Here is a 21,081-nt window from a genome sequence, read left to right as displayed (position 1 = left end):
AAAATACTCCTAGAGATTTTGAAATTTGAAGCTATCAGTACTACAGACCTTTATGGAGTATTATATACAACTGTAGCACCTCACAGTGTGAAACACATTTGCATACGTAGAATGAGTTCTGCTTTCTTGTCACTTTCACTTTTCTAACTGAAGTTGCCTTCTAATGAAAACAATTTTTCTCTGCCAAAAGAAGAAATTGAAACAAAGGAATTTGATTTATGTTAATGTTAAATCAAATTTTTATACCTTTAAGTCTAAAATTCAGTGTATCAATGTTGAAACTGATATTTCATGCTAAATGTATAAAGTATTCTGTAATATTTTTGGTTAGTATAATTCATAGACTACATAATTCATGTAGTTTTACACATCAGACTTTAACTTTGAAGTGGGAGAGGTTGTGATTCCCTTACCCATATTGGACTCTTCAAAGCTCCTTGTCTCTGAAGTTTATGAAGGCTAAACTCTTACGAATATAAATCCTTTCTTACAAATGGTAAAAATAAGCCATGAAATAATTTTACTGTTATTTTCACTGCTGGTGATACTTTGTTTTGTCTTCATAGGGAAAAGTTTTCTTATTCATATTTAAAAGCTAGGAGATACATTAATTAAAGCAAAAAAAAAAGGATTCTGAGAAAGAAGATAGAAAACTGTAGAGGCCATGTCATTCGTTCATATACTACACGTGAAGGGTGTCCTTTCCACCCCAGTTATTCATTTAAAAATCCTCTACATGTCTAGAAGACATTTATCAATTTAGAAAAGGTCATTAATTTAAGAAAGCGCGAACTAAAACATAAAGACTTAGACCTAAAAGCCCGTTCTCTGTTCCAACAAAAGCTGATTTTGTTGCAGAATGTTCAGGCCTTTTTAATCTGTCCAACAGTATTGATACCATTCTGGTTGCCTTTTTTTTAATAGGCAGTAATTTCAGTAATGTATTTTCACACTGTAATTGAATAGATAATTTACTTGAAAAAAAAAATACCCCAAAGTTCTTTCATGTAGTGTTTCAGTTTGACCAAAAAAAAAGTACACTGTGGGATATTTATAGTATTTTTCAATCTATTTTTATCTGTAGACTAGGACTGGTAACTGATTTAGGGCATAAGGGTTAAAAACAGGAAATGTGGTTTATAAAGTAGGTAGTATCTCCAGAGTTTCCAGAGTTAGATTGCTTTTATTACTGACTGAGTATCGTGTTTCAAAACAACATGAGGCAGGGCACCTTGAGACCAGTCTGTGTTTGGAGGATGTGACAGGAAATGCTTCGGAGGAAAGCTTGTGTTCCTGGTACAGGTCAGGGGGGTACCTGTGTTTTCTGTACATGCACTGTCTTTCTGTCCATCTCTTTCTCAGATACTCTTTATACAGTCAGATTGAGTATAAATCTTGTGCAACACAGTAAATTTCCTTTGACCTTTGCATTTCGCTTGAATTTTTCTTCTAGTGTTTTAATGGAAAGTTTTGTCATCGTCATAGTTGAGGAGCATGTATTACGGTTATTATTAATTATAGTAATTAGAGAATCCAAGTTAAGAAAGTAAAAAGGCATGAAGAAGCAGGGGTTTAATCTTGAATAGCCTTTTCAATGACAGGTTGGCAGAACCAGTCAAAACCCAAAACCTTTGACTCAGCAGTTCCACTTCTACAAGGTGTCTTAAGTCAGTTATTCTACGAGAATACAAGGTCTGATATGGTTGTGTCGTTATTTATGATGGTCGATACTGAAAGGCAACAGGACTGTTAAGTGGTAGGAGAGTAAGTTACGAATAAATAGAATAAAGTGAAAAATAAAACAAATAAATCAGAATAAATAAGAAGATAAATACCTTATAGCAGATCTGTGCTGTAGAATACCAGGCAGCCATTGAAAACTGTAAGGTCAGTGTGTGCACACTGGCATGGAAGAGTGTGTGTGGTACATCATGGAAGGAAGCAAGCAAGTTTCAAGAGAAGAATGTGTACTGTAATCTCATTTCTTAGGGAAAAAATTTATATTCATTGGAAAACATCTGGAAGAATACACACCAAACTAGGGAGAAGGATAAAGGGAAAGCTTATTGGGCTTGTATTTGTTACCAGGAAACTTACACTTCTGTATCTTAATTCCTTACAATGAACAATTAATTTTTTCAAAATAAATTAAGAATGTAGGCTTGATCAATTCAAAATTGTTCACTGTTCTGTTCTTTAATGTGGACATTCTCTCGAGAGGTCTGCCTAGCAGTTTGCCAAACTATTATAAGAAGACTCAACATCTGCCTGTGTAACACTTTTTAATGGAATGAGCATTTTCCCATACTTCAAGGAAAACCTGAAGTTTCAGTGAATTAACTGGTTTTCCAGCCAGGCTTTAAATCCACGTCGTTCTGTGCCCCCGTGTGCATCAGCTGTTACAGGCTGTAGCTGGGATTGGCACATGGGAGCGCTGCTTCCTTTCCGCCTGTCGGGGAGATTTCTCCACAAACAGCGCTGAGGGTTCTCATCACACAGAAGCCCTCTGTTTTATTGCTGCCAAACAGTTTTGTTTCAGGCACTTGCTTTCTTGGGGGCTATTTCAGAGATGAAGTGAGGCTCTCTCCTGTGGAAGGTGGCCATGTTTTCCAATCTGGGTGCGTCCCCAGTGGTGTGTAAGCCCTGTGAGGAGGGGGCCTTTGTTTTTTGTGGGTCTGTTCTTGAGGTCACTCCGTGTCCCCAGCACATGGAATAGAGTCTGGCATGTAATAGTAATAGGCACTCAGTAAAAATTTTACTAGTTATTCCAAAATTAAGTGTCCTCCCTATTTGATTAAAACTAGTAACTGACAAATAGAGCAAGAAAAGAGACTTCTTTTCCACTTTGTTGTATGAAAAACAAGACCATTGTTGGCAAAGATGTTCTGAGGTCCAGGCCCCCTTATGAGAAGCTCACCCTGCGAGGGGCCCAGAGGCTCTTGCCCAGAAGCGCTGGGCTCTGCCTTCTCCATGGGGAATTCCCACCTGGGCCACTGCGTGAACTGCTCAGTGACAGCCTGGACTGATGCTGCGTGGTTGGGGGCACTTTTTTGGTCAAATATCATGACACATTCTAATTTCACGTTCAGAGCGTCGAGGAGATAATATTGTGAATACTTAGAAGCTGCTCTCATTCTGTGTCTAAATAACATGGGAAGCTGTGGGGCAGGAACCTTCCTACAAACACTTAACTACTGCATCACAGTAAAGTCGCTCTTGTCGGTTTGCTTTATTCTTCCTGTGCACGTGCTCGCGTTGCAGCTAGTCCCGTCAAGTCAGCATTTGTGACCCGCTGCCGTTGAAGCCGAAGCTGAAGCCAGCACATTTGCCGAGTGTTCATACGTTCTGATAAGCCGAGCATCTTCCTAGGTATCTGGCACAGTGCACGTTCAGTAAGTGTTGAGTGTTCCATTATTTGGAGCAAGCTTTTTGCTTTAGGATGTAGCTAGAAAAATCGTATTTTGCAAACAAATGTATTTAGCCTCAGCAATGTTCTGTCCTGCTATACCTTCTTTATTCAAGTTGTATTTTTCAAATGGATCCTGAAAAATTGTTTCAGAAAGACTGTCTTTGTTTTCTTCAAGGCGAGACCGGATGCATTGTCCAGATTCTGCACCGTGTGTTTCAGAAAGAAATCAGTGTATATTTTCTGGTGGTCATGGCTTCTGGCTGACTTTTTATTTATGTCTTAAGAAACGGCACCTGAAATAGGTGGGCTTCTCTGGAGTCCTGACCCCAGGGTGCGTGCGTGCTCTTCGGTGGGGAGGGAGGGTCTCGCCTGTTTGGCTCACGGGGATGCACCCCACTGGCCGTACCCAGCAGATGTTTGAAGGATAAGGGAATAAACACACATCACATTTTCATAACAGCTTTGTTAGCAAAGCAGATGTTGTAATCTCTACCTTGTGCAAAGTAAGCAGTTGTCTAGAGGGTGAACTGATTTTTGTCTTATGGCTGCATCATTTGTATGTAGGTGAGCCAGAGCTTAGACCACGAGTCTTCTGACTTTACACTGAGTGTCCCTTCTGTCACCTTGATGAACTTGAAAGTCGTCAGTAACCGTTAATGTTCATCATATTAAAAGCGTACAGATAAGTGCCGTGGAGAGAGAGCATGTATCACTGAAGTTCACTAAGGATGGTCCCTGTGTCAGTGTCGTGGGCCCTTTGGAAACTGTAACCGAACTCCACTCCTGATCCCACGCCGGGCGTCTGACCACGGTCCCTGCGGACGCCTCCCCAGCTTCCCCGCCTGCCCCCTGAGGCCTCAGCCACGCGGATGACAAATGTGCCTGCAGCTCTTCTCGGAGCTTCCCCCGGGCCGGGGGGTGCCCTCTGGTGCCTCCACTGTGCCAGACTTCTTGTGCTGCAGGTTTGAAAGAGCCTACATCCTCTTACAGTTGGATTTGGAGCAACATTTTAAAGCAGGAAACTCAACAGGCAGTTAAACCCAAGGGGCAAATCTGCATTCAGGCTTTAGAAACACACCCGAAAGTGTCAGTGTGGCCCCTGCAAGGTTCAGGGCAGGGGCTGGGGAGCAGGGCCACGAGCAGGGTGACACTGGCCTTGTGTCTCTCCTTAGAGGGAGGAATTGAGATTCCGACCTCAGAAGACCTCAGTGGTCTCATCTGTTGCACACTTGTGGCCTTCAGACCTCAGTCCCTGGACACGAGGCGTCTAGGCCCCAGCCCAGTGCCCCTGATGGCCTCCACCTCCCCACCCCCGCACACCACCCCTCACCTTTCAGGAGCATCACAGAACAGGGACAGCAAGGAAATGGTTCACAGGTTAGCGTCCGTCGGAGAACAGCGATCGTTTTTACAACACACAACCCTTCCCCGTGGGCACCTGGCACTACTTCTCCCTGCCCCTTGGACACAAATATGAGCACCAGCACCTTGGGGCGGAACTCGGGAACTAGCACTTTGGGGATTTACGCACATTCTGCCTGGAGGACCCAGTGCCCAGGCACCTCCGACGTGTGCCCGGCATGTAGTCGAACCAGCAGATGGATGCTGGGTGAATGAATCCATTCCCTTAGCGCTAACCAGTTTCAGCACGGCGGTTAGCTGTTTGGAGGGAGGCTGTCAATGATTGATTTTTGTATTTTTAAGTTTTTATTGTTACCACACCAGCACATGTGTTGCTCCGGAGTTTGTGATCATGTCTCACGAGCTCCCCCAGGGGCCGCCTGCTCTTTCAGACCTGCCGCTGGCCCCTGCCCCCTCCTCATGGGACTGTGGGCCCCCCGGTCCCCTCTTGATGGGACTGTGGGCCCCCTGCCCCCCCTCCTGATGTGACGTGTGATGGTCCAGGAGCAGTTGTATGTCCTCTCATCCCAGGACCACAGCTTTTCCCTTCTCTGTTTCCAACGTTACCCCCTTTTTTTTTTTTCTAATATTTATTTAGTTGCACCGGGTCTTAGTTGCGGCAGGCAGGCTCCTTAGTTGTGGCTTGTGGGCTCCTTAGTTGTGGCTTGCAGGTTCCTTAGTTGTGGCATGCATGTGGGATCTAGTTCCCTGACGAGGGATTGAACGCAGGACCCCTGCATTGGGAGCACAGAGTCTTAACCACTGCGCCACCAGGGAAGTCCCTCCAGTGTTACCCCTTGAAACAGTTGTTTGGGAGGAGGATAATTATTTCATTCTTTCTATTCACCAAAGGAAAGTCTTCAAAGATACAGTGTTCTTAATTGTCCAAGGTTGAGGCGCTATGCTCCTCCCGGTGTGTTACCCCGTAGCCACATAAAACGGGAAGCTCGATTTCTTTTTCAAATTTTCTATCAACGCAAACATGGTCCTGATGCTTAGAAGCACCTGTGCTCTTATTCTTACCTCCAAAGCTGTGTGTTTGGAGTTGGATTAGTGAGGTAGATTTACCTCTTCCTGGGGGGCTTATTGGCCGCGCCTAGACCCGTGCTCTTGCCAGGAGCCGCCTTCTGTGGGGCAGCGTGGGCATCGGGCTCAGGGCGAGCGGTCGTCCACACGTGACCTCAGCTTGCTTCGTCCTAAGTCTGATTTTCTGCTTCTCAGGCAGCTCTCTGGTCCCACTCGTCTCTGTTCCCTTGAAGAACCTGAGGAGCTCACAGCTGCTCTCATGTTCAAGGCACGTGGCTGGGCCCCAACTCCTGGTGCTGGTCCCAGCAGCACTGATAGGACCCCGGTTTCATGGAGATGGGCCGTGGGAGCCCCTCCTCTGGCTTAGACCCTCATTGGCCCAGTGTCGGGCCGAACTTCCAGTAACTGCGTTTACTCTCTGTACGTGCGTGAGCCAGCTCTCCACACGGTTGCAGCTTAAAGACTCAAGACCTGAGTCCAGTGGTCACGGAGTTGACCCGAGCACAGTGGCTGAGGCCTGTGGGCCCCGTGCTCGTGGCCTGCCTCACGCCCAGCCTGGGGCCCTGGGGGACATCCCTCCTCTCGCGGGCAGAAAGCTTTCCTGGTCGTCAGCACAAGTCACGTTTTCCACCCTCGCTGATATGAAGACTTGTTACTCTGCAGCTGTCCTTTCTCTCAGGAAGAATCGACCTATTTCTGGATTGTATTTAATTATTCTTCAACCAGTTTTCTCAGTTACTCCATCAGCAAAATAGAATTAAAAACATCTGGACCTCCATATCCCCAAGAAATATTTATGAGGTTGGCTCCTCAAAAGAAAAGCCGTGTGCCTCCTGACACACCATGGTACATGGCGGAACCGGAAGCTGACTGTGTATTGAGAATCTGCAGATGCCAGGTCAACAAGGTGATTGCAGTTCAACTTTCCTAAATAATCAGTAGCTTGGACGACATTATGGGAAAAGATCCTCCTCAACATCATCATGATTTTGCAATACAGTAGAATTTTCTGTTTTGTAGAGAAGGAATTGTCAGTTTGTGCAATTAATTCTAGAAGGAATCCTGAGATATTAATTCCACTCCAAGTGGAAGCCATTGTTTTGGAGTTACAATAAAGCAGCATTTTGTTTTTATATTTTTTTCCTTGCAAAATAGCAATGAAGCTCTTAAGGAGCCCTGTGAACGCCAGGACCCCCTCACTGCAGCCCCACACAGGGGTGCGTTCTCACACTCTTGTCGATAGAAGACGAAGCTGGGTCCCTGTCTTCCTGCCGCAGGTCACCGCTTGTAGAGAGGAGGCTGGACTGGACCCACGCCCCCTGCCTGCAGACCGCGCTCTGCCCTCTTGTGTGTGCCCGCCCTGGAGGGCAGCCATGCCATCCTGAAGTCGTGGGTTTGTCCAGTCTCTAACTTGCTTTACAGAAGCAGGTTGGAGTGTGTCTTTTTCAGAAGTTTCACCCAGAACTAATTTTTTTAAGATCAAAATAGTCATTCTGCATAATAATTCGACTTTTACATTTGGAAGTAAGATGCTATAGTAGATGTTTAGCATATGTTTCATAAGCTTCGGTAAATATCCTCCTCCTGTCCTCTGGTTTTTGTCTGGGGGGTGTCGGGGGTGTGTGTGTGTGTGTGTGTGTACACATATGAAGAATATGTGTATGAAGAAACTGAAGGGCAGTTTTAAATTTCACTTTTGAAGCAGACTGATCAGCAATTACAGAGAACAGAACAATGACAGAAATGGAAAAACAATGAGAGGAAACTCCTAATTAATTTAACCTTTTTTAAAAATAACTTGACTGAACATAGCCCTCGGGCCATTGGGCTCTCAGGCGCTCTGGGCCTGTGCTGCCCCTCTGTCTCTCCTGGAAGGTGCGAGGCAGGTGCAGCCACAGCAGCACCCACACTCGTGTCTCCACTAAATGCCTTTCCCTCCCCCATCTGGTTTCAGGTGTCAGAAACTACTTAAAAGAAGCATTGGTGAATATAATTGCTGTGCATGCAGAGGTAAGCCGTCCTTAGCTATTCCTGAGGGACGTGGGTAACTGGAGAAAAGAAGAGGAGGCCAGTTCGATGGGTTTTATGGTGGTCTTTTTCCCTTCAGAATGTATCTTTGGTGTAAATAAAATACAACTCTGGTTTCAGCGCACGCACGTGTGTGTTTTAACTGTGAGAGAGTCTTTTTCTGAAATTGGGTATGTTTTTTTCTCATAATTAAAACTAAACTCATGAATATTTGAAAGGTAAAGAGAAGAGAGATTGAAAGGATGTTTTTCCCTAACTTGGAAAATTCCTTGCCCTGTTTTTAACCAGTGTACAAATAAGCGCTGACATCTTAGTCTCGCAGCTGTGGGGCGTGTTGGAAAGAAGTTAGGTGGTGGCCCCCCCGTCAGCGGCTCACAGAGGTGCCCCTGGACATTGGTGCTGCTGGTCACACCCAGCCTGCCCTCCCATGGCACTTCCTGCTTAGTGTCCCACCGTTGTCCCTGCTGTGACTGCCTTTGTAATTCCGCAGTCTTGGACTTTCAGGTTGGCTGCGGCCAGTGGACTGTTGTCCACCAGATGAAATGGGCCCAGCAAAGAAGTTCTCAGTAGAAGATGTCAGGCGCAGTTGACCGCTGCTTGAGAACCTTCTGAGTGTCTGCGTCTGGTGCAGGTGCATCGGGGGGTGTCAGGTTACGTCACCCTCCACATGCGCACATGCTGCCTGGGTTACCAAGGTGAACTGGAGAAATGTGGGTCCTTAGGGCTGAAGCAGAAGAGCGAGCAGAGGACGCGGATTCAGCCCCGCCTGCCTCTGAGTCTGAAGCAGCCAGGCAGAAAGCGGAGTGGGGGGTCTGGTAGTTTCCATTTCCTCGTGAGGCAGAGCCTACTTGTTGCTCCATAAAGTGAAGTTTTTATGTGATTTGACTCAGGCAGGAATTTACCATGCACATCTTTTTATGATGAGTGATATACTTTCAACCCTGATTTTATCAAAGACATATAAAAACGCTTTTTTGTTAGGTTTAGCTTCCGATTAAGTTAGAGTGCAACATTAAATCATCAGGCAGTGGAGACATTTCCGTCGTAGGTGGGCAGGTGGTAATCAGAGGAGCTGCAGAATATGTGGGCATTTTAGTGATGATGGTGATTCCCACTGAGGCAGCTTTGATTAACGTCCACTGTCGGTAGATAACCATGACGTTGTTTGTTATTAGGCTTTTCAAGGCCCTTTTTAATATATCCCAGTGACTGAAAGCAGAATTTTGTACTTAACATTTACTATTTACTATTCCCACATGATCTTAACTTGCCCCAAATTTTCTTCAGTACTCAGGTTATGTTTGGGTTGACCCAAAGGTTTAATACTAGTGATCGAATCTGAAAAAAGGAAAAGCTAAAAAGAAAATACGATTTAGTTTAACTTACAAATCAAGATAGTAATATGTTTCACCAAATGTCCAAACTGTTAGTTTGAAAATATCAAAATTCAAAGCTTGAAAACAATGTTTTTGTCAAATGAAAGGAAATATATATTTAATTCAGCAAAGAGTAAAATCGGGAACTGTTGGCCAATACAGAATAATGTATCCAGTATGAAGTAGCATTTGTTTTGACCCAAGGAGAGTCTGACCCAGTATGTTTTTATTTCTATAATTTCCTCTTTAGAAATCGTATTTCTTGTTGTGAAAAGGGTAGAGGAGGAAGAAATCTTTAAAACTATTTCAGTTTGTCACCATCAACAATACCTTTCAAAACTACGTTTGCCAATATTTTTTAAGAGGAATGTTTTTTGTCACGAATCAGTGAATACAGCTTGTGTGCAAGCCCGTGTCTGCCTTTCCTTCGTTAATTCTGATCCTGCAGAAATACAGCTTAGGAGACCTGGGGGTTGTTTTGCTACGTGCATCCCCTTGTTTTTAACAAGTTCTGGTCAAGGAAAGTCCTCGTAATGCATCATTTCTTCTTATTTTCAACCTTCTATCAGGTGTTCACTATTTCCAAAGACCTGGTGCCTCGGGTGCTGTCCAGGGTGGTGGAAGCAGTTTCTGAAGAGCTGAGTAGGCTGATGCAGTGCGTCTCATCCTTCAGCAAAAACGGAGCATTGCAGGTACCACAGCCGCTCAGTTCTGTGTTTAACTTAGTTGTTTGAAAACACAGAGATGTGTTTTCAGTCATCAGTCTCAGGAGGTCCAGACAGGCTTCGTGTTTTTCTGTGGATCTGCTGGTTGGAGAGCTACATGGTCTCCTGTGTGAGCCATATCCAGGATGTCGACAGTTCCAGAGTTCCTGTCCTTTTAGAGTACAATGACTCTTGTGAAACTATCTGAATGCAGATTCCTTCTGAAGTTCTGTGATTTTTTCTGTTTTACAGTTGTCTTCACCATGTTCAATTTAACAGGAAATTTTTAGAAACTTCCTTGTAAATAGTCTTTCCAAAGCATTCAATGCAGTTTGCATAGAAACAACAAATAACTGGTTTTTTTCTACTCATATTCCGTTGGTTTACGTTGTATTTACTTAAATTACGTAATTACAATAGCAAAGGTAACTTCTGTAAGTCAGGTGAGCCTTGGTGTGCCTGTAGCCAGATCGGTAGGAACCAGGGTGTGCAGGCCTGTGGGGGCGTGAGCCCCCCTGTAGGACCTCATGCCCAAGGGCATTGTGAGGGTGTCTTCTTAAAGTACCAGAAGTTTTGCTTCTAGTAATGGCTGAGGACCTCCTATCAGGCCAACCCCCTACAGATAACAACTGTAATCCTGAATAATATATAAAAATAAAAAATGTAAAAACAAAAACCTGAAGACTCTAGAGAGTGAACATGAGTGGCTGATTCTGGAAGAAATGGCACTTGGGTGAATTCCTCACTTTTTATGGATTTTGGCCTGAATGCAGGCCCAGGGGAAACTAAAACTACACAACACCTGTTGTCTTTCAGTTTAGAAGAATAGGCTTCAGGGCAGCCACAACTACAGGAAAGCAAGGGAGGTATCCCAGGGAGCAGAAAGCAGGAGCCGTAAGTTCTGTGTATACACTGCCTGGGTCTCTAGTTGGCCCCTAAACCACACGCCTGGTCAAACTCCACTCCAGCCCACATAAGGCAAGAACCGAAGTAAGAACTGAAAAGCTGCCCCAGAGCTGAGAGTTTACAGTTTGAGTCCAGATACGTTTATTGCTTGTTAAAATAAACAAAAATCAGCTCTTCAGAAGCATATTATAGAACCCAGAGTCTTCTCAAGATAACATTCACAATGTCCAGGGCACAAGCAAAACAGAACAGGAAAACATGACCCATTCTCAATAGAAAGACAATCAACTGAGACCAGCCCTGAGATGACCCAGTTGTTAGAAATCAGACAAGGATTTTAAAGCAGCTGTGTTCAGTGATGTAAAGGAGACTATGCTCCTAATGAATGAACAGACAGGGAATCTCAGCAGAAAAATAGGAGCCCTAAAATAGAAACTAAGTAGAAATTCTGGAGTAGAAAAGTATAATACATTAATATTTTAAAATATGCTTGACGGTAATAACAGCAGGATAGAGAGGACAAAAGAAAAAAATCAGTGAATGTGTAGACCAAACATCAGTTATCCAATATGAAGAACAGAGAGAAGAAGAATTGGGAAAAAATAAACAGAGCTCTAGGGACCCTGGGACATGTGATTCCATGTCCAATCAGCAGGTGAAGGATGGTCCACATCATTAGTTATTTGAGACGTGAAAACTGACACAACAGTGAGTTCCCATCCAGCAGGAAGAAGAAAATTAAAGACTGAAAACACCCAGTTTTGGCAAGACTGTAGAGAAACGAGTTCTCACGCGTTGGCAGGAGTGTGAAATAGTACTGCTGCTTCGGGAAAAGTTCTTGCAGTTTCTTTAAAAACTAAGTATACACTTACCCAGCCGAACACTGGAAACAGCCCAGGTGTCCATCAATAGGGTAAACAAACAAATGGTGGATCCATGAAACAATTACCGTTCAGCGTCAGGGAAGCCACGTGAAGGGGGCCTTGTACTGGATGGATATCATTTTCGTGGAGAAAACCCCAGGACGACGCTGTCCCCTGGGCGGTTGACACCAGTGGGGGAGCTGAGGGGGCTCTGCAGGCGGTGGTCCTACACCTCGGGATGGTTCCCGCACACAGCGTGTGCAGCAGCCCGAACTCACCAGATGTGCACTCGAAGATTTGTCCATTGTGCAGTGTGTAAGTTTTAACTCAAAGAATCGAAATAGTTGCAACAGCCTACTCCAGGCAGTGACGCCTGTGGCAGATGCGTGTGCTGTGGAGAACGTTGGCGGCGGAGTCTGTGCTGCACAGGTGCTCGCTGTAAAGTTCTCCCAGAGTCTCTGCACTTGAAAAAGTGCACACAGAAACGCAGCTTTTCAGTTCTTACTTCGGTTCTTGCCTTATGTAGGCTGGAGTGGAGTTTGACCAGGCGTGTGAAAGGGATTGAGCATGTGTGTTGACCTGGCAAGCTGGCGAGGGGAAAATCCGTCACAGAAACTTCATAATATTTCCATGATCATGGCTGTTCTAATAGTTGTGCAGGAGGAGATCAGTAACAGGAATTGTGTATGTGAAGATGAATTAAAAGGAAGTTGCAGTAGCTGCTTTGGGCCTAGGCGGTCCTGGAATTACAACAAAAAGCTCCCCTCCCTGCAGATTTTGTCTGCAGCCCATTTAGCTGATGACTGAGTTCCTCTCGCAGGAGGGTCAGCAGGAAGGGGCAGAAAGAGACGTCGGAACCGGCTGGAGGCCCGGCCTCCTGTGCTCTGTGCCTCCTGGAGACTGGCATCAGTTGTGTTGTGAAACGTTGGCCACTGCCGTTGGGGATGCCTGTGTGTGACCGCCGCCTGATCAGATGGCTCTGCGAGGCCCGCGTGAAGGGTTGGCCCAGCCGTCAGCCTCAGACCTTCCCGAGAGCCGCCGGCAGGGGCGTTTTCTGGCAAACGGTCCATGTGTTTTGTATAAATAATCACAGCTTTTACAATTGGCATAATTCATAGGTTAATTCCTTATCACTTTGTTTGAATAAAATTTCTAGCAGATACTAGTTTTACAGTGATTTAATCCTTCTCCTAAAATATTCAGCCGAAAGTTCTACCTTGTTTTTTCTCTTTGATATTTTCCTTGTAGGTTCGTTTTTATATACACTAGAATATAAACAAGAGAGACAAATGGTCATATCTACACTTTCTCGTTACAAACTGTTTCAGGCTTCTAAACCCCTGAAAAATGAAACCAAACAATTGCTTTCCAAACTGAACATTTCACTGAATGTACTGTATCTTATGTAAGTCAGCTTTTATCTTGATTGGCTAATTTAAAAACTAGCCATGTCTTTTTCATTGTTGTTTGTGTTTTGTGCATGCCTAGAGGTGAGGGCCGTGTCTTTAAAACAGCCTCCTGGGCAGCACGCACACTGCGGTACCTGAGGTGAAGGAGGGTGTCCTCGCTGGAGGCCCTAGGGCTCCGAGGGCAGCAAGCTGTATGCAGAGCACACCCTCTCCACCCTTGCCAAGAGGTAGAAGCGTTAGGTTAGCCTGTTTTTTCTTAAAAGTCTTACGCAGATGAAATTCATTTGCCGTACCGTGCGTCTGCAAGATAAAAAGAATACAATTCAGTGGATTTTCTTCTGCTGTGTTCACAGAGTTGTGCAGTCCGTCACCACAATCCACTGTGGAATGCTGCATCACCCCAGAGAGAAACCCCAGCCCCGTTAGCGGTCACCGTCCACGTCCCTCCCAGTCCCCACCCCAGCCACTGACAAGCACCTGTCTGCTTTCTGTCTCTGGTTTGCCTCTTCTGAAAATTTCATATAAGTCGGGTCATAGAATGTGGCTTTTTGTGACTGGCTTCTTTCACTGAGCATATAATGCTTGCGAGGTTCATCCCTGTTGCAGCCTGTGTCATGCCTTGTTGTGGCTGAATAACGATCCGTTGTATAGATATGCCACATTTTATTTGTTCACTCATCATTTGCTGGACATTTGGGTTTGCACTTTTTGGCTGATACAAAGAAAGGTTCTGTGAACACTTGTGTACAAGTTTTCTGTGGACACATGTTCTCATTTCTCTTGGGGATACACCCGGGACTGGAATCGCTAGGTTATATGGCTACTCTGTGTTTAGTCTTTTGATGAACTGCCAGACTGTTTTCCAAGTAGCTATACCATGTGCTTTCCTACCAGCAGTGTATGAGGTTTCCAAATTCTCCACATCCTCGTCGGCACCTGTGACCGTCTGGTTGGTCGTAGCCGTCCCCGTGTGTGTGAAACAGTATCTCATTCTGTGGGGTCGTCACTTTTATGATGGTGTCCTTCGTAGCACAGAATGTTTTGATTTTGATGAAGCCCAAATTATCTAATTTTTCTTTTGTCACTTGTACTTCTATTGTCATTCCTAAGAAGGCAGGCCTAGCCTAATGTCACAGAGGTTTACTCCTGTTTTCTTCTAAGGGTTTTATAGTTTTTTCACTTACATTTAGGTCTGTGATGCATTCTGAGTTAGTTTTTAAGGAAGGGACGCACCTTCTGTCCTTTTGAGTGTGGACATCCAGTTGCCCAGCTGTCCCTAGCACCATGTGTTGGAGAGACCATCTCTCCCACCGAATGGTCTCGGCACCTTGTTGAAAGTCAGCTGATCATAAATGTAAGGGTTTGTTTCTGGGCACGCAGCTGTGTTCCTGTTGATCTACATGCCTGTCCATGTGCCAGTGCCACACTGTTTGGATTATGGTAGCTTTGCAGTAAGTTTTGAAATCAGAAGGTCTGAGTTTCTCCAACTATGCTATTCCGTTTCCATATTGTTTTGTCTAGGATCAACTTGTCAAGTTTTGTTTTTAAAAAGGAAAAAGAAAAGAAAGAGAAAAGCCGGCTGTGACTTTCATAGCGCTGCACTGAGTCTGCAGGGCTTAGCTCTGAGGTTAGCGTCGTGGAGCCTGGAAGGGCAGGGCAGGAGGCAGTGTGGCAGCCCGTGTCCTTCCACCTCCTGTCAGTCTCGGGACAGTGAGACTCCACTTCCTCCCCAGGGAGACCAGGGGAGGCACTGGTTGGATGGTGACGTCTGGTGGCTGGACGGCCCTGGCACAGTCCCTGCCTTTCAGAGCAGGACCCCTGCGTCCACACAGTCAGACTTGACTCTCAAGACAGTTTTCAGCGAAAGGGAACTTTGTTGCGGCCCGTTTCTTTGGGCTGATTTAGAAGGTCTGCTCACTCGTAACGAGGTGCCACTGTGGCCATGGGGGTCTGCCCTGCATGGAGCAGGCTGGGGGCCGGCCCTCGCCTTGTTTCTGTTTGACAGGCAACGCAGTTCCCATGGTCACCTGTCCCTTTCTCACCTCCAGGCAAGGCTTGAAATCTGCACCCTGAGGGACACCGTGGCTGCTCACCTGACGCCAGAGAGCAGGTGAGATGCTCCGTGACCGTGCTATGAGTGCTCCGAAAGCCCCTGTAATAAAGCTCGTCGTACAGGTGTGCGGTCCCAGGTGAAGGTGACTGATCACAGTGAGCGCTTGTGACTGTGGTCTCATAGTTCATGTGTGACCAGTTGTTTTGTTAAAAGCACAAACCTACAGTAAGCCAAGGACTCCAGAGACTGCTTCTTTGTAGCACAGAAGGAAAAAAGGTTTAATGTAATTTCATGTTTCTCATTCACTGAGGTAAGTCTTAGTCTCATAAGCGGTGTAGCAGAGCATTGCATACTTCTTTTGAAAAGGAGAAAATAAGAATTGAGTCAGTCTATTCATCACAGACTCTGAAGGACAGTTCAAGCATCATGAGTATCAGCATAAGAGGAAGACCTTGTGGTTTCTCTGCAAAATTTTGTAGTGGAAATTTGATGATAATTTTTAGCTGTTTTGAATGAAAGTCAGGATTTCCTATCATTGAAACATCAGTAGGTGAACTGAAACAGCACTACCTACAGAAGATTGTTTACCCCATTGGCAGTATTGCCTGGGAAGTGTTGGGTCCACAGGGAAACCGCTTAAACACGATGTGCGATGTACTTACCGTTCGTTTCCAGCTTTGGACGGTGTGCTCGTGCCGTCATCCTGACTGTCATTGCTACAGCTGAAAAGACTTTTCCATTTTTGCCTAACACGTGAGGTTATTAGCCTCTTACTTCTGTTCTGGAGGCTGAGCGGGAGCCTTTCTGGTTGGTTCCCGCCACTGCCGCTCTGCACCAAGTTCTGAGTGAGGGACACCAGAAAGCGCCCGCCCAGGACCCGTGGGTGAGGTGCTCTGCATGAGGGCGGACCTGTGTGTTCTTTCCCACTGGCTTGACCTTTCGTAGCCCAGCTTCCTCATCTGTGACAGGAAGATAATAATACTTTCTAGGCAAAGTTTTGGGGGAATTAAATGAGAAACTATGTCAAGCCACCCACTGAACTCTTGGTGGGGTCATCTTCATCCTCTTCTTCACGGTCGTGATGTAAAAGTAAAGAGCAATGGCCTCACATTTCTCTTCATCGAATGAGAAGAGGTTTACAGGAAACCAGGTGACAGTGGAGGCGGCGGTAGAGACTTCTCTCCACGTCGGGGAAGAGGACTAAGTGCCCACAAGCTGTGACCTGTCCCCACCCCCCCCCCAATACCTGCCCCACCAGGAACAGCTGAGCACCCTGCCAGTTTCTGGGGCCCTGTTGGTACTTTGCTGTCTCTCTGTGTGTTGCTCTGATACCTGCCCCTAGTTTGAGAAACATTGCTCAAAAGTTTATTTCCTGGTCCACTGATGCAGACGTTTTTACAAAAAGAAAAAAGTCAAAGGCCACTTTGAAGTCAAAATAATTACATTTATTTCTTTACTTTAGTCAATAGTCATAAAACAAAAAGAGATGAGAAGAACTGTTCGTTAGTGAACAATAGAAGTTATTACCAAATAATCTCCCCTAAAATGCTTTTCATTTGATTTAGTAACTTTTCTGGTACTTTCTACTTTAAAAAGTTAAACATACCAAATTGGTGGTTTTTAAATCCACTCCCTTTTCCGTATTTCATGAAATGAAATGATGTTGAATTACACACACACACAGACACACACACACACACAGACACACACACACCCCTCTCCATTATCATACAAATTTTAAATATGATAACAGCTAAATCCTCTTAAGACATGTTCAGTTATTATAAGAGGTTGGCTGGAAATCAGGCCCTGCACAGGTCAATTCTAGAAATACCCCCTTTGTATACTGTTGCACAAGATCATCCCTGTTTCTACTTAGCCCTCTTCCTCCCTTACCAGCTGCTTCATCTATGTACTTCAGCTTTGTTTTGAAAGTAAAGACCTCCTTAAATTTAATGACTCCACACCAAGCTCTCACCTACCACGAGGAGTAGCACCCTTGTGTAAAAATCAGCTTCTCCTTTGCTTTTCAAGTCGTGTTTTATTTGCTGGTTGAATTCTTCTGGCCCTGCTCCTACAAACCCTCACTTTCACTTTCACTTTTCCCCCTGCTTCTACTGGCTGCCCGGCCTGTATGTTTCTCTGTATGTAAGACGCACTTTTTCTGACGTTCCTCTTCCCGGTGGGGCCGCCGTGTCCCTGCCTGGGATGCTGTCTGTCTTCCAGATCCAGTTTCAAGCAGGCCCTGGAAGCCCTGCCGCAGCTCTCGAGCGGAGCGGACAGAAAGTAAGTCTGGGTGCTGGTCTCAGGGACCTAAACCCCTCCTCTTCAGGTGGAGACTTGGCCTTGAGGAAGGCGGTACTGGGTGGCCCTCAGGCACGCATTGTGTTAGCTTGTCTCCCACGCGACAGAAGGTGGTAAAACCTGGGTTTTATGACGATTCAGAAATTGGTTCTTTTATTGTTTTAAGTGACCGTACCAGTCCCTTAAACTTTCATAAGAAAGTTTATTTTGACTCAGTCAGTAAACTATATTATTATCTGAAATTTTTAAGAAAATACTTTGAGAAACGTGAAAGAGAGGACAGCATAGTAAAATGTAGGACTCAGTGATTTTTTCCTTCCAGTAGGTCAGCAGTGTACATTTTGTGCTCTGTATAATATGAAGTATTAAGACTAAATTTGTAGACATGACATAATAAAGTTATATACGTTCCGCTAATATTGTATTAACGGTCTCAGCCTGACCTCAAACTTTGCTACTCACGTAACAGGAAATTCTGACCCGAGACAAAGTCTAGGCCAGGCAAAGGTCATGAGTGCCCAGCCTCCCCTCACCTGAGACAGCGGAAACACCACCGGCCTGGGCCCCTTCTCCAGCCCGGCCGAGGTCCGCCCACCCTTGCAGTTGGCTGACACGGCGGACAGTTACGGAGCCCTGACTGCGTGACGCCCTCGGTGTGGCCTGGGACAGCACAGAGGATGTTGTGGACACTCAGAGGGCAGAGGGAGCCCGTGGGGATGTGGACGGGGCCGGGAGAACGGGCGGCAGACCCTCCTAGGTTCCTGCTCCTCTCACTGACCACATGGTTCAAATCCTGTTCATCCCTTTACGTAAACATAATGAAAGATTAAAGCAACCACGTATCGTTAACATGTGCAACTAGTGCTCGCTAGTCTCAAAAGACCAGCGCTTTTGAGGGAGTCAGGAGCAGCAGGGACCACAGTGAAGGCCGGTAGGGGGGCTGTTTCAGATGGGCGGGGAGCGCCATTAAGCCAGGAAGTAGTCTCTTGACCCCAGTAAGCTCATTTCTTGGCCGCTTCCTCTGAGCCAGATGAGCTGTAAGGTCCCTTGTGGCCCCAAAATGATGTGGCTCTGCCAGGCCAGCACAGGGACCAGGCAGGTTATTGCTGGGGTTGGGACTGACCCTGGGTGTTCCCGTGCTTAATTCACCCCTTCAGTCCCCTTCTCCAGTGTTAAAGGCAGAAATGCAAAATAAGAGGAACAGAAGACAGACCAGTAGTTGCCAAGGGGTGGGGTGAGGGCAAAGGTGACGACGGGCGGGCAGCACAGGCGGATTTGGAGGTGACGGGACCGCTCTGCCCCGACGGCGGGGGTCGTGAGGCTGCCGCGGTGCGTTTAGCAACGGGCGCGGAACTGATGCCAGAAAGAGTACATGTCAGTGTATGTGAAGTGTTTAAAATTAGAGGCTCAAATACCCAAACATCAGTCTGTTTGGGGGAGGCATCTAACTAATCTAGGGGAAGGGGACAGAAGGGCGATTTTATGTGTAAAGGTGAACACGTCTGTACATATTTGTTCCTTCCAGCTAGCTTCTTTGGTCGGCTTATTTCTGTCATTGAGTCCAGAATCCACAGATAAGTGACTTTCCTGGCCCAGGGAGGCACTGTGGGGCGGGGCGTGTGGGGGACCGGACCGGGCGAGCGTGTCTGGGTCCCACCCGCCGCCCCGCCCATGGCTGTCAGCGCCTCTCCCCACAGGCTGCTGGAGTTGCTGCTGAGCCGGGTCAGGAGCAGCGTGCACCTGCAGCTGGCCTGCTTCCAGGCCACCCCTCCGCCTGCCGTGAAGACGCAGGTGCCTTCCAGATGACGCGCTCCCCCGAGCGCCCACAGGTATATCTGGGCGGAAAGCACCCGTTAGGCTTGCGATCTCTCTCTCTTTCCTTTCCCCTGAATTGGTAGCTTAGGAAGATGTTGGTATATGTTTTATTTCAGCCAAAATGACCTGATATAAAATGTCCAAGCAGCATTTGCTTTGTCGCTTTTATTACGTTAGGCCCCGTATGACTTTAAAATACCTTTTTAAAACACAGAGCTTTCTCTTGTAGCTGCATGCTGCATGGTGAAGGCTGCGAAAGACGGGGCGGCTCAGGCCTACACCGAAGCATCTTCCGGGGCCTCCTGCAGCTTCCAGGGCACATGGGGCAGCGACGAGAGATTCATCAGGAAGTTCCATGCGAGCATCTGGAGCTTCAGCTGTCCTAAACTGTGCAGCTGTGCTTAAAACCTTTATTTCACACAGATGGCTCCCGATTCGAGTAGACTTGTAGAAAAACGTGTGGTCTGAATAAAAAGGAGTTACGTTTGGGGTCCTCCATCCGTGAGTTAACTGCTGCCGGTTTCTATGTTCATAGCGCTCGTGACATCGGGCCTCTTTTGTGTGACTCGCCCTGAACCTGACGTGGGCTTCACGGCAGTGTGCCTCCTGCCCCAGGACCCCCTTGCACGCGTGGGGAGCGGCGGGCCCAGGCGCCTCGCCCGCGCCGTCCCTCTGGCACCTTCCGCGCCACTTCTAGCCCCTCGAGTGGCCTGCTCGGTGGCCGCAGGGGCTCTGCTCTGGTGGCATCTGTGTCACCAGGCGTGGGAGCTGCCGCTGACACCGTTACCAGAGCAGGTCAGGCTGCCGCGACCTCCTTCAGAGTCAGCTTCCCCGACCTGACTTTGTCACACCGTTTGCTTCAGAAAACTGAGTCAGGGTTTTAGATTTTTCCAGGGATGTCACAGAATCCCCTTTTCAACGCTGGCATTAAGGTCTGTATTAGTACGGGGAACTCTGCAGTCTGGCATGGCCATGTGCAGTGTCCATCGTTTGAAGTAAGCCCCTGTTGTGTTTGTGCATCGGGTGTTGGGGGGGGCGGGGCGTGGCAACTAGAAGGGAAAGTTTCACCTTGTACAGATGTGCTGGGTAAAGCTTATTAAGAAATATACGGACTGTCGTCTGTCCTAAGCATGTTAACCATTGTATCTACAACGGCTGAGGACTAAATTACAAAACTGCAGTCCTGAGTGTTTGTGTTATTTTAAATATCTGATGCAGAGCCTTCAGCCAATAAAGAGTGTGTCTTTAATACAAGATGTAAGTTAGTTGACGTTTTTTCCCTAAGCGTCTTTATTTCAGCATTTTCGTTAGCTATGTAACTTTTTATATGTCTAGTTATAACCCTCACAATAAATATTCTGTTGGCCAAAAAGTTTGTTCGGAACTTTTGGGCCAACCCAGTGCTTAAATCCCAGTTTACCTTGTGTTTGTCTGATCATTGTTGGAAAGCATTACCAGGGGTCCCGCTGATTCACCTCTTGTTGGGGACCCCGCCCTGTCAGGCCCATAGGAGCCAAGACGAGGACTTCACTGCTCAGGGAAGCACAGTAACACTTAAGCAAAAGAGGACTAGGGAAGCACTTCTGTGGCTCGGAATGGAACCTAGGAGCATAAGAACCTCAAACCCAAAGGAGGGGTTCACGGAGGACTTGCTGGAAGAACAGCTGCTTGGGCTACAGAGGACGATGTAGTGGTTAAGAGGAGATTGCTGGCTGTAGCGAAGTTAGAAGAAAGCTGAGAGGTGAAGCAGGACGCAGAGCCAATTTACAAGAGGCGAAAACAGGTGC

The 21,081-nt window shown here is 46.4% G+C and overlaps 1 protein-coding gene across 4 annotated transcripts in view; it reads left to right on the top strand.

Moving 5' to 3' along the window:
• The window catches only part of EXOC2 (exocyst complex component 2), a 154,376-nt gene extending 133,843 nt beyond the window's left edge, over positions 1–20,533 (top strand). The window contains exons 21-26 of one of the 4 annotated variants that reach the window (XM_061195664.1): positions 7,791–7,846; positions 9,810–9,932; positions 15,171–15,232; positions 17,402–17,461; positions 19,162–19,308; positions 19,524–20,533. In XM_061195664.1, the coding sequence (XP_061051647.1) occupies positions 7,791–7,846; positions 9,810–9,932; positions 15,171–15,232; positions 17,402–17,461; positions 19,162–19,285 (425 nt within the window). In that variant the 3' untranslated portion in view covers positions 19,286–19,308; positions 19,524–20,533. The other 3 variants (XM_061195661.1, XM_061195660.1, XM_061195662.1) reach the window with 3 other exon arrangements.
• The last annotated feature ends 548 nt before the right edge of the window (positions 20,534–21,081 follow it).

This window comes from Eubalaena glacialis, chromosome 7, assembly GCF_028564815.1.
Source record: "Eubalaena glacialis isolate mEubGla1 chromosome 7, mEubGla1.1.hap2.+ XY, whole genome shotgun sequence".
Taxonomy (NCBI): domain Eukaryota; kingdom Metazoa; phylum Chordata; class Mammalia; order Artiodactyla; family Balaenidae; genus Eubalaena; species Eubalaena glacialis.
The sequence above is the reverse complement of the archived record's forward strand: the minus strand, read 5'-3'. Positions and strand labels throughout refer to the sequence as shown.